Source organism: Lytechinus variegatus, chromosome 11, assembly GCF_018143015.1.
Source record: "Lytechinus variegatus isolate NC3 chromosome 11, Lvar_3.0, whole genome shotgun sequence".
Taxonomy (NCBI): domain Eukaryota; kingdom Metazoa; phylum Echinodermata; class Echinoidea; order Temnopleuroida; family Toxopneustidae; genus Lytechinus; species Lytechinus variegatus.
This window is the reverse complement of record NC_054750.1, coordinates 19,730,190-19,743,269: the sequence shown is the minus strand read 5'-3', so window position 1 is coordinate 19,743,269 and position 13,080 is coordinate 19,730,190. Positions and strand designations below refer to the sequence as shown.

General features: G+C 37.6%; 1 protein-coding gene across 1 annotated transcript in view; it reads right to left on the bottom strand.

Annotated features, from left to right (window-relative positions):
* Positions 1–5,352: 5,352 nt before the first annotated feature.
* LOC121424249 (microtubule-associated serine/threonine-protein kinase 4-like) overlaps positions 5,353–13,080 on the bottom strand; it is a 28,173-nt gene continuing 20,445 nt past the window's right edge. The window contains exons 2-4 of the mRNA XM_041619866.1: positions 11,390–11,701; positions 10,243–10,287; positions 5,353–5,385 (exon numbers count right to left, since the gene is read on the bottom strand). Of these exons, the coding sequence (XP_041475800.1) occupies positions 5,353–5,385; positions 10,243–10,287; positions 11,390–11,701 (390 nt within the window). The remainder of the gene's footprint in view (positions 5,386–10,242; positions 10,288–11,389; positions 11,702–13,080) is intronic.

Genomic DNA, 13,080 nt, shown 5'->3' with positions numbered 1-13,080 from the left:
GAAAAGGGAGAGAAGGAGAAAGAGGGGGCGGGATGTGCCAAAAAGGCCCGAAAAAAACACATGGACGAAAGAGAGTTTTTTTGGCGCACAACATAAACAAACAACAGAATGGGATATGTCTGCCCCTTGATTCAACAGCCATGCACCTCATGTTCAACTTTTGCCTTCCCGTCATGGAAATGACTGTCTTTGTCCAAACTCCAAACCACATGTAGCTCTTGATTTTATTTTTGCAACATCATCATCATTCTCATTTCTCATCACAGTCATCACTTTCCACGCATGGCCATCTCCAAAATCACAATTCATGATCATCATCACCAATTTCACCATTCAGGCAGTGACCACCATCATCATTGCAACCATGATTCAGTTGATAACATCATCACCGCTGCCACCATCATTCATCATCATTATCTTATCATTATTATCATCATATTCGTCATTTTCATTAATCATTGCCAATTTGCCATTATTCAAAAGTCAAAACTCATTTATTAACAATATACTAGTTGTCTAGTAAATTTTATTATTTTTTTGAAAACCACTTATGAATACCATCAAAATGATCAAACAAATACGATCGCCATTGGAAAAATAAGTAGTGTCAGAGTTGCACTTCTAGCTAGGGCCTAGGATAGGATCGAAATAGTAGTGAAGGGAAATAAAGAATTTCATGATAAGCCAGGGCAAAACGCTTCTGAATTTGAACGAAACATGATAACAGAGTACATGACCTTACACATTACATAATATTGCCCCAAGAACGAAACCACACTCCAGAAACCGAAAAAGAAAGGTTAGGTCCCTGGATTGAACAAGCAGAGCACGTGCGATCATGCAAAGGGGAGACATTAACATGAACGCCTTCCGCTTGTTCTGTCTCGCCAAATATATGGATATGTCTGCCCGCTGCATTATTGAGCACGACCCTAAATTCGTAATCTGAGCTCCCTGGGCGAGGTCTCTCGTCTGGCATCTATCAAACGCTTCTTAAATAAATCCTAGATGTCAGTATCTGGAATAAGTCGTATGTGAACACAACTAAAATTCTAAACAAAAAACAAGTTTGTAAAGTATATTTTTCTTCGACGAGAAGCATGATTACAAAACTTCCCATAGTTTTAGGCCGTCGTAAGTCTATTTTAACTAAAAACAAATTTGTTTAGACGTGGGCCCTTCAAGTTCAAAAGTCATTGCAATTGATTGTCAAATGGAATGATAAATTCTTCCATTATTTGCATTAGATTTGAAACTACATGTATTTCTAGATAATGTTACTCATTTCGACCGCTTCAGCGCAACTGCGTGCTCAGGCCAGAGATATAGGCGTGGGTACATGAACAGTACAGTATACAAAATGCGCATCCAACGAGCGTCGGCGCTAGCTAGGGCCCTGCACTGATTTTCATTTGCAAGTGGTCTTAAGTTGGTGGGACTTCGGCGCAACCCGATAAATGAAGTTGATATAACTAAGAGGAGTTCATGGAGTGTATTATTTTTTTTCTGAATATTTCCATTTAATTTTTCCACGCATGTCGCTGAAATTTTACGCATGGTTCCACTTGGTCTCCATTTCCGCACGCATGGTGTTTGAACCATGCGTATTATACACTGGCGAGAACGCTGGGTACGGTAGGCGCGCCAGCGATGTGGCGTAGGCAAGGCTGGCACAGCTGGCCGTAGATCGGCGCGGCTCTTCCAAATTGATTTGACGTTGACATACGTCTGTCTTCTGGTCATGAAGTTCACAAGTTTCGCTGATTTCGCATGAGCACAAAGGCGGTTAACTGGTCACAAAGTACATGACAGTGATTTGAGAAGGTAGGAGAATGTTTTAAATCAAAACACTGAGGAATGATAAAGGATTTTATGGGCAGTAATTGTATGTGGAAAACCCGAAACCCGAAAAAGTAAAACCGGGTTTTAGGGCGACGGGCGGGGCCCGGGCGGGGCCCGGTCGGGGAACCGTTTCGACTCAGGCCTACTTCTTGATATTGATAATCACCTTTTTTGTGAACACAATTTATCAAGAAATCTAACATTTACATCAAGTAATCATTCTATGGTTTTTAGGGCAATTCTTTTGAGCAATATGATCAAATATAAGAAAACAGCTTTCCATGCATACACTGGCTAAAACGTTGACACGTGACAGCCCCTTTAAATGGAAGATGTTTTTGAAAGGGAATACGTACATGAAACGGAAGAGAGCAGCCACATCCATCTCGGTAATGTAAGGAATCACCTTAAGCTAAAAAAACAAAGGCATCGCTCCCCATGGATCGGTGTTCCCAGAAATCAAATTGTCGTCCCTCTGGAAAACCATCACTTCGAAGTCTCATCCGTCAAAACGAATACATTTTCAAATTGTACTTAATTGTACTGTGTTAAATCTAAAATAAAAACAAATGCATCTCATACAATGGATCTGTCTTCCGAGATATTAAATCAGCATCCCTCTAAAAACCATCGGTTTGAAGTCTCATTCGTCAAATTATATGCTTTCAAACTGTACTCCCTTTATCCTTTTTTTACCGACATTAGATGCTCTTCATTTTTCTAAGTTATATGCTTAAAAAAAATCCTTCAGTGGCATTCCTTATATAATGACATTGAATGTAGTATGAAGAATCATGCAGGAAGCTGGATGATTTGCCCTTTCCTTGGAACCAGCTGAGGCTTTCAGCATTACTAATGTTGAAAAAGACTGATGTTTTGTCACAGAGCATAGAATCGGTGAGGACTTTGGCAACTAATAATCATATTCACTGGTATGGATGCATAATATTTTCTCTGATCCATTCATCGATGAGAAGATGGAGTCCATCAGGAATCAGTCTTGCAAAATTGCAAAAAGAATAAGCTGTTATTTTTTTATAGAAAATTCAGGGATTTTCGGTTATAAAAAAGTGAATATAAGTTACTTATGAAAATTTAATTGCATAATCTGTTCATACTATACAGTTTGACGCTTCTTAGAAATGCCTGCTTCAAAATCTATATCCTGCAACAACCACGCAATTGCTGTAATATTATTAAGATAAATTAAAATTTTGATCTCTAATGACACCCCACCAAATAACCATTGTAACACAGAATTTCTGATAGTTCCATCATATAGTGAAATTTGAAATAACTAAGCTGCTGGTCTTCATTTTCATATTTGTTGAATTGGCAAAGTCAGAACAGGGTTCTAATCACCATCTCATTCAAGCAGAGGAAATATCCACAGTATCGCTTCCAAAATCAATATAAAACTGATGAAGGCACCAAGTAGGGACTCTCCCTTATTAACGCGAATAGCAGTCCTTCCAATCAAATAAATGGGTCACCCGACACAAATCACATGTTGCTCTTTTTTGTTCTGCTGCAGATCATTTTAAAATATAACATAAATTTCATCAGTATTTTGATTTCAGTTCCTACCGCGCTCAATGTAGAATCTCATAGAACTTTTCAAAGTCGCTGAACAGTCTCTTTAGAACAAGTCCAAGATGGGTGAATAAATTGGTGCACTAGCTAATGAATGACAACTGCATACACAATGTCTTTCAAACCACAAGAGAGCACACAATTAAGTTGGGCCCATATATGCAACACTTGTCAGTAGACAATGCGTTGAAGGTAACAAAACATCTTTCACAATGACAGCACGGTGCACTTGTTTTACTTCTTCACACCTTCTTTTTCTCTTTTGCTATTTTGAACTCTTTTTCTTTTAACCCTTTGCGGGCTGATATTGCAGTCTGGCACATTTGTACAATTAAATTCAACAATCGTAATAATTAGTTTTCTCCCCTAACTTCAAATTGGATATAAAGCCAATAAAAGGCAATAGTTCTTGGATAACATCTACAAATTAGTAATATGTATCAATAGTGCAATATGGAAATCTTGAATTAAAGAAAATAACATGGAATCAACTGTTCCCCAAATTTAATTTAGCTGCAAAGAGTTAAAGTTCATTTTAAGGATATCTGTTGCATGTAGGTCACTATGTGTTGCTTGCTCATCTTTCTATTTTTCTTTCTTTCATTATCTCCCCCTCTCTCTTCTTCTTTTCCTCCTCTTCTCTCTCTCTTCATCCTCTCCTTTCTCTTTTGCTCTCTTTTTTTCTTCCTCTGTTCCTCGGCCTCTTTTTCTGACTCTCTCTACATATACATCACATCTTACTTTTTTTGTCATCAAATGGGGAGAAAATAAAGCAGTTGAGCTGTCAATAGCAAAGTCCTTTTCTCAAAAAAAAAATGTAGGACTTCAACAGCTTTTTGTGCTGTCATCAGAGCGGGAAAGACAGAAAAGTCAACTGATGAAAATATTTCCAAACTCCTAGGGACTGATTTAGCTCTGAAGGCGTTTGTAAATGAGTGTTTGGTCTTAACCCTTTCGATGTAGGAACTGGGAGATCTATGTGTAATGTGTATGGAAAGGGGGAACTCAGAAGCCTTGATGGGGTCCAATCCTAATCATGCCGCCAGATTTCTAGACATACTGACACAGAAGGGAAACCTGCTAATGAATCAACAATATTCTTCATTTCCTGCATCAATTAGCCACGAATGTAGGGCAATTCTTAATTTGCGTCAAAATTAGAGCTAAATCATTCACATCAAAAGTGGGAATACGTTAAAAGTTTCTTTCTTTATTTTCAAAGAATGATGCCATCTTTTGGGACATCACTAAGGCCGTGTTTATGCTTCCACTTTTCAGGCCAGAATCAGCGTTTCCAAACGTGATTAGTCCAAAACACGGTTGCGTCCATGCTTACTTTCATTTAAATGCCGTTTCAAAACGCCGATCGTAAACTCACAAAAAGGTGCGTTTGTAAATGTCATTTGACCAGAATCAGGCTTTCTGGGGAAGTATAAACAGAACCACGATCGTAAACGTGTTTAAATGACGTCATTTGGTACATGCTTCCGGTGAGACGAAAATCCGCAGGCAAATACAGTCGTATTGCTCCATGTTATCTCCACGTAATAACAATTGGAAAAAAAACTTTCGAAAAAAGGCGCACCCAATTTGACCTCGCTTTACGATGCGAATCCAGCTGGAGATCATGATTTGCTCTGAAAAGTTAAGCATAAACAGCACTCCCAGAATCACGTTTACGATCGGCGTTTTGAATCGACGTTTGAAATCGCTGATTCTGTCCTCGCAATGGAAGCATAAACACACCCTAAGTCTTCTCCCATGCTCTCATTCTCTTTCTACCTCTCTTACTTCACTCTCTCTAACACCCACTGAAAGTTGCCTACTCAATTCAAAGGATATATCACTTATATTTATAAATAATTATCATAATAATTCTATTTTTCAGAGTATAAAAAAGAAAATTATATCAAAAACTTACCTCCCTCTTCGTACCAGAGACATCTCCTTCTGAAATTAAACAATGAAAGAAAAATAATTACTTCATTTGCATTAAAATTAACGTGAAAGCCATTCCCAAAAATACCTCGTATGATAAAATATCTACAGGGTTAATAATTAAACTTGCTTTATATAGCGCTTAATAGTTACTTTGTCAAAAGTCTCTAAGCACTCTACAGTATATGCAGCATAATTACCCTTGCTTTAGCAGTGCAGCTGTTAGGCACGCTGCGTTTCAAGGAATAAATTCCTGCCAGGTACCCATTTACCTCACCTGGGTTGAGTGCAGCACATTGTTGATCAATTTCTTGCAGAAGGAAATTACGCCATGGTTGGGATTCGAACCCATGACCCTCTGTTTCAGAGTCCGGAGACTAATCCACCGGGCCACAACGGATAAGGGAAGAAGGGTGTGAGATTGCCACTATTGCAGCTGGCTAATTCCATAAAATGATCAACCTTTTTGTAAACATCTGACCCCATTTTTCTCAAGTCTAAGACTCTATATAACTTTACTCATAACTGACCAAGTCATGGTCCTTTGAGAACATTACAGATTGCCAAAAGAACAAGAAATCAGAGAGAAAATTTCATGAACATCCCACATATTATGGAATTGCCCTACTGATAATTATCAATGAAAGTGGCTCCTTTCTTCATCATTCACAACTAAAATTTCCCAAAATATAATCAAAATAGCAATATTGAGTGTGACATCATCATGTCTTCCATTTGCAGATCACCCTTACTGTATGAAGACATGTTTTGATTGAGAAAATATTTTTGATTTCATGACTTTCCTTTTATACAGTACACGAACACCTGATTTTTTAATGAAATTTTCAGTGCTGTGCTTGCATGCTGATAAAAGTGATTCTATTTTTATGCTGTGGGGTGAGCAATGCCTTTAAACTTGGGTTCCATCATGAATGTGTACATACTTGTATATCATGTATATTTTGAGAGTGAAAGTAATAATGGTGTATAATTAAACATGAACCTGCAATACATACAGGAAATGAGTGATTGAAAAGTTTAATGAAGCTTTTATCTTTACAAAACAATTTCACACAGAAAAACAAAACATAGATCATACTTATTGTGGGGCAAAAAGAAATAAAACTAAACAAATTCACAGGTCAGAATTTCCCTGATTTTGCTGATGTCTACATTGATTTCTTTAATGTGCATGTAAGCCTGAGATTATCCCACATCTGTTCATATCTTATTAAGTGGGCAGGTGCTATTTTCATGTAGAATGTTGGCCCTCTATACTTCAGGCAGGGTTAATTAGTGAGCTGGTCGAGGAGCACTTTCAAATAAAAGACCTACAGCATTAATGACACTATACCATTTGAACCTTAAGACAGGCTTAACACAAACTAAACTTTTTCATACTGTAATGAATCGTATTTTTGTTTTCTACCTGGATCTATCCCAATATAACTCTGTGAAACTTGAGAAATGAAAGCAGAGAAGGAAAAAGATAGGAATAAACACTCTTCAAAAATGAAGCTAATTTAGCACTGAAGGAGAATGTCTGCACTTTGGAGTTCCGATTTTTAACTCCAAAGTCAGCACTCTGAAGTGCAGTCACTTTTCAATCTCACTGTCAGTGTTAAAATTAGCACTTCAGTATGAGAATGTACATGGGATGAAGGGGTCATCAAAAGCACCAAATTGTACATTACATATTCGACTCAAGCAGCAAGTCTATTTAAAGGGGAAGTTCACCCTGAAGAAAACTTTGTTGTAAAAATAGCAGAAAAAATAGTAAAAATTATTGGTGAAGGTTTGAGGAAAATCCGTTAAAGAGTAAGAAAGTTATTAGAGTTCATAGTTTTGGATTTGTGACGTCATAAACGAGCAGCTGCCTCATGTGTTATGTAATATAAAATGCATGAATTTCAAATTTTGTACGGTTCCTGATGAATTAATTTTGTTTTCTATTCATGATCAGGTGTGAAATTATTTTTCTATTGATATACAAAAGGTACACTGAAAACTATTTTCAATTTTCTGAGAAAATGACATTTCATTGATTTTTTACCATTCGCTATGTAGGAATGCTGCTCGCATTTATGACGTCACAAACCAAGTAATTAAAATTCTAATAACTTTTTAATTATTTGATGAATCTTTCTCAAACCTTTGGCAATATTTTTTATTATTTTCTCTGCTATTTTTACCAAAAAAAATTGTCAGGGTGAACTTCCCCTTTAAAACAGGCAATTAAAGCCCTTTTGGCTCCAAGAAAGTGATATCATTATCAGATTATGAAAGGAAAACTTGTATCCTCAGGATTTCCTTGTTGTGGTAAGGTTAGGAAGTGTTGCAATGACCAAGGCGGGGTAACATCAAACTTGGCGATTGATCATTTGGTCGATTTCTACAATTGATTGCATTGGTTACTGTATATGATCGATCACAAAACTCGGCCCCATGATAGGTCGCTAAATTTTATGTTACAGGCCCGGTTTAAGTATTGAAAAATTCCTTCATGGAATAGAAATTACATCAACGTTTCGTAATTTTCATTGTTCTTTCTCCATCGAAAAAAATTTGCAGTAATATGGTGACCTTTTTCACCCTTGATGTGGCCATATGACAGGAAAACAATAATACATTAATACAGAGATCCAAGGATGTATGTTAGACATGAAACGGCACACATGTACACAAAAGACAATGATCACTGAGAAGATAACTAACATGCACTGCACTGTGACAAACAAAAGCAAATATTTGATAGGACAACCAGACAGACAAATAATTACTAAGATTGAAGGGCAGATATGAAAATTGACATTATAAGTAATTATATTATGTGAAGGACAGTTGGGGGAAAAAAATGAAACATGTACATGTAGTTACACAGAGCAAAGAACCACTAAAATTGATGGCCAAAAAGATTATTTGATAGTGAAAGAAATGTTATAGTCTACAAGTATGAAAAGGCCTACATGTACTGAGTGGACAAATAGCGTATTGCTAGATTGCAAAATACACACTATCCTTCAAAAGATAATGACAATTTGTTTGACTTTGTTTCAAAATACCTTTGTATCATCTGCCATTGAGATAGCACAATTTCAATAGCATACACAAATGTATATCTGATGTGTAATATGACATGTAGCTGGTGTCAATATCTAAAAATAAGATTTATACAACTAGGCCCTGTTTGCAGTTGGAAAGATTTCAACTGAAATGTTATCAAACTAAAACATTTTTTTATTCTAAATAGATATGAGACCTACATGTATGGAAGTACATGTACTTAGAGATCACAAAAATTAGGTCCTTTTTAAGAATAAAATAGATTGAACAAGAGGCCTACATTAAGCATTTAACATTTTGCATGGCCTCAAGGCTGCATCATGTGGCCATTACTTTTCAAGAATGGTTAGCAAACACATAATGACATTGATAATGAGTTAATGTGTCTGTTGAATGCAGTTCCTTCCTGTATGGGAGCTAGGGTCATGTCTGGTATTACATTCCTATTGTAAATGTCATTGGCAATGAGATGATGATAACAAGTGAGGCAGGACATGACTTACCTCAAATGACGTTCGTGTAGGGTCCACTCCACTTCACTACCGCTACACTACGCTCCACCTATCCGAACATCAAGGTGGTGAACTCACTCTGATACTCCGAGTGACAAAGGTGGGATTTTATGGGGGAAAATAGGAAACTCATGCACCAACACAATTTTTAAAAGATGCAGATCCCGATCTATAGTCCTATCATGAATATATAAACTGAGCTGTGATTTCCACGCCTGCGATGTTTTGGAATCGGCAGTGAATAAATGTGTGGAGGACCTGATACTGGCTCTAAATCACCAATTTTTAGACTAGCCGGAGGATGTATACGGAGTGAAATTGGGATGAAAAGTAGTTTTTTATTATTTTTAAAATCATGTTGGTGCATGAGTTTTATATTCCCCCCAAAAAAAATCCCACCTTTGTCACTCGGAGTATCAGAGCTACATACTGTAGTTCAACACCTTGATGTTCGGGTAGGTGTAGCGTAGTCTAGCGGTAGTGAAGTGGAGTGGAGCCTACACGACCATCACTTGAGGTAGACGTGACTAGTCTTTACAACTCAGAGATGTTAGTATCACAATTAGAAAGGGGTTTGGAGCCTTGCAAAATATGAATTGTAAGACTAGAGTATAGCAGTACAAGCCCACACGTGTACTTGTCCTCAGTAAGATGAAGGCCTGAAAATTGCTTCAAAATATGATCGTGTACTTAATAAAAATACATGTATGATTTAAACCAGAATTACAAATGAAACCTCACAAAAAGAAGGGTAAATTGGGTGCAATTATGACGACTATGTTGAAGGTAATGACTGCGAGTATTGTGGTGGTGGTGGTTATGGTGATGTTTATGATTAGGACGAGAAATATGATAGTGATGATGATGGTGATAATTAGGGATGCCAGTTGGAATTGATCAGAGGGCCTGAAAATCACCTACAATACAATATTTTGTACACAAAAATGCTGTAACGCCTGAAAATATATTGCCAGAGCCTGAATTCAGGCTTTTGCAGGAAGACTGGTACTGTGATAATGATAATGGTGATGATGACAGTCGTGGTGGTGGTGGTGATAATGTTTATGATTATGATGACAAATATGCTAGTGATGATGATAATAGTGATGATAATAATGGATACAACAATGATGATGAATATGATGATACTGATGCTGATGATTATGAGAGGTGAAGTGGTGGTGGTGATGATGATTATGACAGTGACAATGGTCATTGTGCTATTCATACATGGGATCTTATCTCTCAAAATGTTCCCGACATGTACAATTCTACACAAAGCTCAAATACTAACCCTCATCTGACGATTGGAAGGGGGAAACGAATATCTTTTCATTCCCTTGAGATAAAAACATCAAAATCATACTGAATATCTTAAAAGCTTTTTATGATTCACAAGCATCCACATTGCGAACATTGGCTATAAAAGCATATACATGTAGGAGTTTCACTAAAGTAAAAATATGAACATATATAAACCCAAAGAGATAACACAGGCATAATGGATGATAAAAACTGATTTAAGCTTTATTCTTTGCAACCATCATCTATAATCTCGAATAACACTAGGTGGTTTCAAACCGCCTTGATCATGAGAATCCCAGCTAAATTACGGAACTTTTCTAGGCTACAAAATACCCATTAATTATTCCTGCATTCACATCGCCCCAAAACATACCCTGTGGGATAAGTTCCTGAAGTTACGAGCATGCGCAGTGTGGTCTGATAAGCAAGCGAGGCGCCAGATTCAAAATCACTAGCTCAGCAGCCACCCAAGGCGCCCGCGCCAAACTACACGCTAGCTTGAAAGTTCCAGTAAATTGCTTTCACATTGCCAAAATACCTGCAACCTTGGAAAAATCCCCACGAAAGTTCTCGTAATTTTGACAAGTATCTACTATTTAGTGGGTATTGTCTTTCGGGGAGATTACGCATAATTTGCTTTCACATTGGCAATATCACCTGGTATTTTCTGATCGGGGTAAATTTCCCAATCAGAAAATACCTGGAACTGACAAACTTTGAGGCGGTCTGAAAGCACCAAGTGATATGCTTGGAAACAATTTTTAAGAACCTTGATATGGACTAAAGAAAGAAAGCTCCTGGTTCTTCTGGGTCCCATAACACAAAACTTTACTAACTCATATCGATGGGGCTGATTAACACAACACGTTACATTTATGTGCAATACATGTTACACTGTACAAACAAATTGTCAATGGAGATCTGTAATAATATTAATCTTAACCATTTTCAAACAATTTTAAATAGTGAGATAGTGTCTCAGATGCTAACAATAAAAGTTCTTGGATCTGACCAAATACATGCCTGGCACAAGAGTTTCATCACAGTATACTGTAACATAAGACTGGGACATCAACTACATGATGATAGGACTAGTATAGGAGGGATTCCATATAAGAACACTGCATGCTACTCACCAGACTGGCTGACAGTGAAGGTGCAGACTGTCCAAGAAGAGGCCTCATTCTGGTAAGATTACTCCCAGAGTCCCCTCCTAGAGTCAACGCATTGGTCGTACTAGACTGATAGCCGGTGGAACTCCCTACGCTCAGGTGGAACGGTCCCATCATCGCTGCCCCAAGACTACCACGCCTGACATAGCGACTCTCGTCAATAGAGAGAGGGCGGGCTAACTTGAAACCACGGGGTAAGGATGTAGCGAATCCAGCACTCTTTGGTTTCGGGCTCTGTGCATCAAGGTTCAGTCTATCACAATCCTCGCTATCAGACTGCAGGAAATGACAAAGAGAAAGAGAAACAAATTATTGTATTGGAAAAGTCATACCAATATCAACAAATAAGAATAATTATACAAAGTTCATACATGTACTTCTAAACTCATTGCATAGTGCTTATACCTGATGGCTACGCTAATATAATGGTAGCCTATAATTTAGGCGGAGGCTGCAAGCTGCATGTATATCTTTGCTGCTACATGTACACAAAACGTAAATGACACATGCACGTCGAATGAATTAAGACTACAAACATTGGCTGTGAAGCAGTCATGGGAAATACGCTCCTAAATTGCGTTAGTTGATTAACAAACAGGATTTGGTGCAGGTTTTTGTATGAAAACTGCCAACGCACATTTGTCCAAAAAAAGAAAGAAAACAACTAACGCAAGACTGGAGTGTATACCTGTAGGTGGCGGCGGCTGCTTCTATGGTACAGTACTTGCTATAAATGGCAGAGTTATCAATTTTTTTGTCAAAACCAAGTTGATAAATAAAAAAAAATCAAGGAAAGGTGCACATGCATCCTTTTCCACACTGTCTAAAGAAGATGTGAAAGAACTGACAGACAAGAGACATGGGTAATTCCAGCTCGTGAAATTAGCATGCAGAGTCCCAAAGAATCAAACTTTAACATTTACAGTATTCGAACACTTTTTGATGAGTTCATTGCACACATTCAACATTCAGTTTCCACAAAACGTTCTTGAAAGGTTGCAGAGAAAAAAAAAGACCATATCTCCTATTGGAGGGACATGGCACAATTGGTGTTTTTATAATACTTGCATGTTAGTTGCACCCTGATTGTGACATCATTCCTCTGCGGTAATCCCAAGAGAGATTAGTCTACATCAGTGCACTCAATAACATGTATTAAGCACCATATTTTCTTGTTCAAAGTGATGTTTCACTAGTTTTCCTGGGATATCACTTGTAGTTTAGACGTACTGTTGTCCATTCATACTGCATGAATGAACCATAAATTGGTTCATCTGAAAGCATTATATTACATTATAGATTACAGATAGTTCATTTTAGCTCTATTGATTCATATTGTATAGAAACTGGTATTTTATGAGGTGCAATTATCACCATCATTTATGTATTAAGGTAACACCACTATCTGAGAAATATTGTTAACCCCTGCAGAAATTTAAGCGTGCCGCTTGCTAGTAACTAGCATGCGACTAGCAGGGCGCTCGCTTAATAAGCGAGTGCCTGCTAGCGAACAGTCCCTGCTCGCTAAAGGATCGCTTAACTATTACTCTGCACGCATATCACACGCTTATTAAGCTAGCCGCATGCTAGTTACTAGCATGCCGCAAGCTTGCGCAAGCTAGTCGCACGCTTCCCGCAAGCTTGGAAATTTCTGT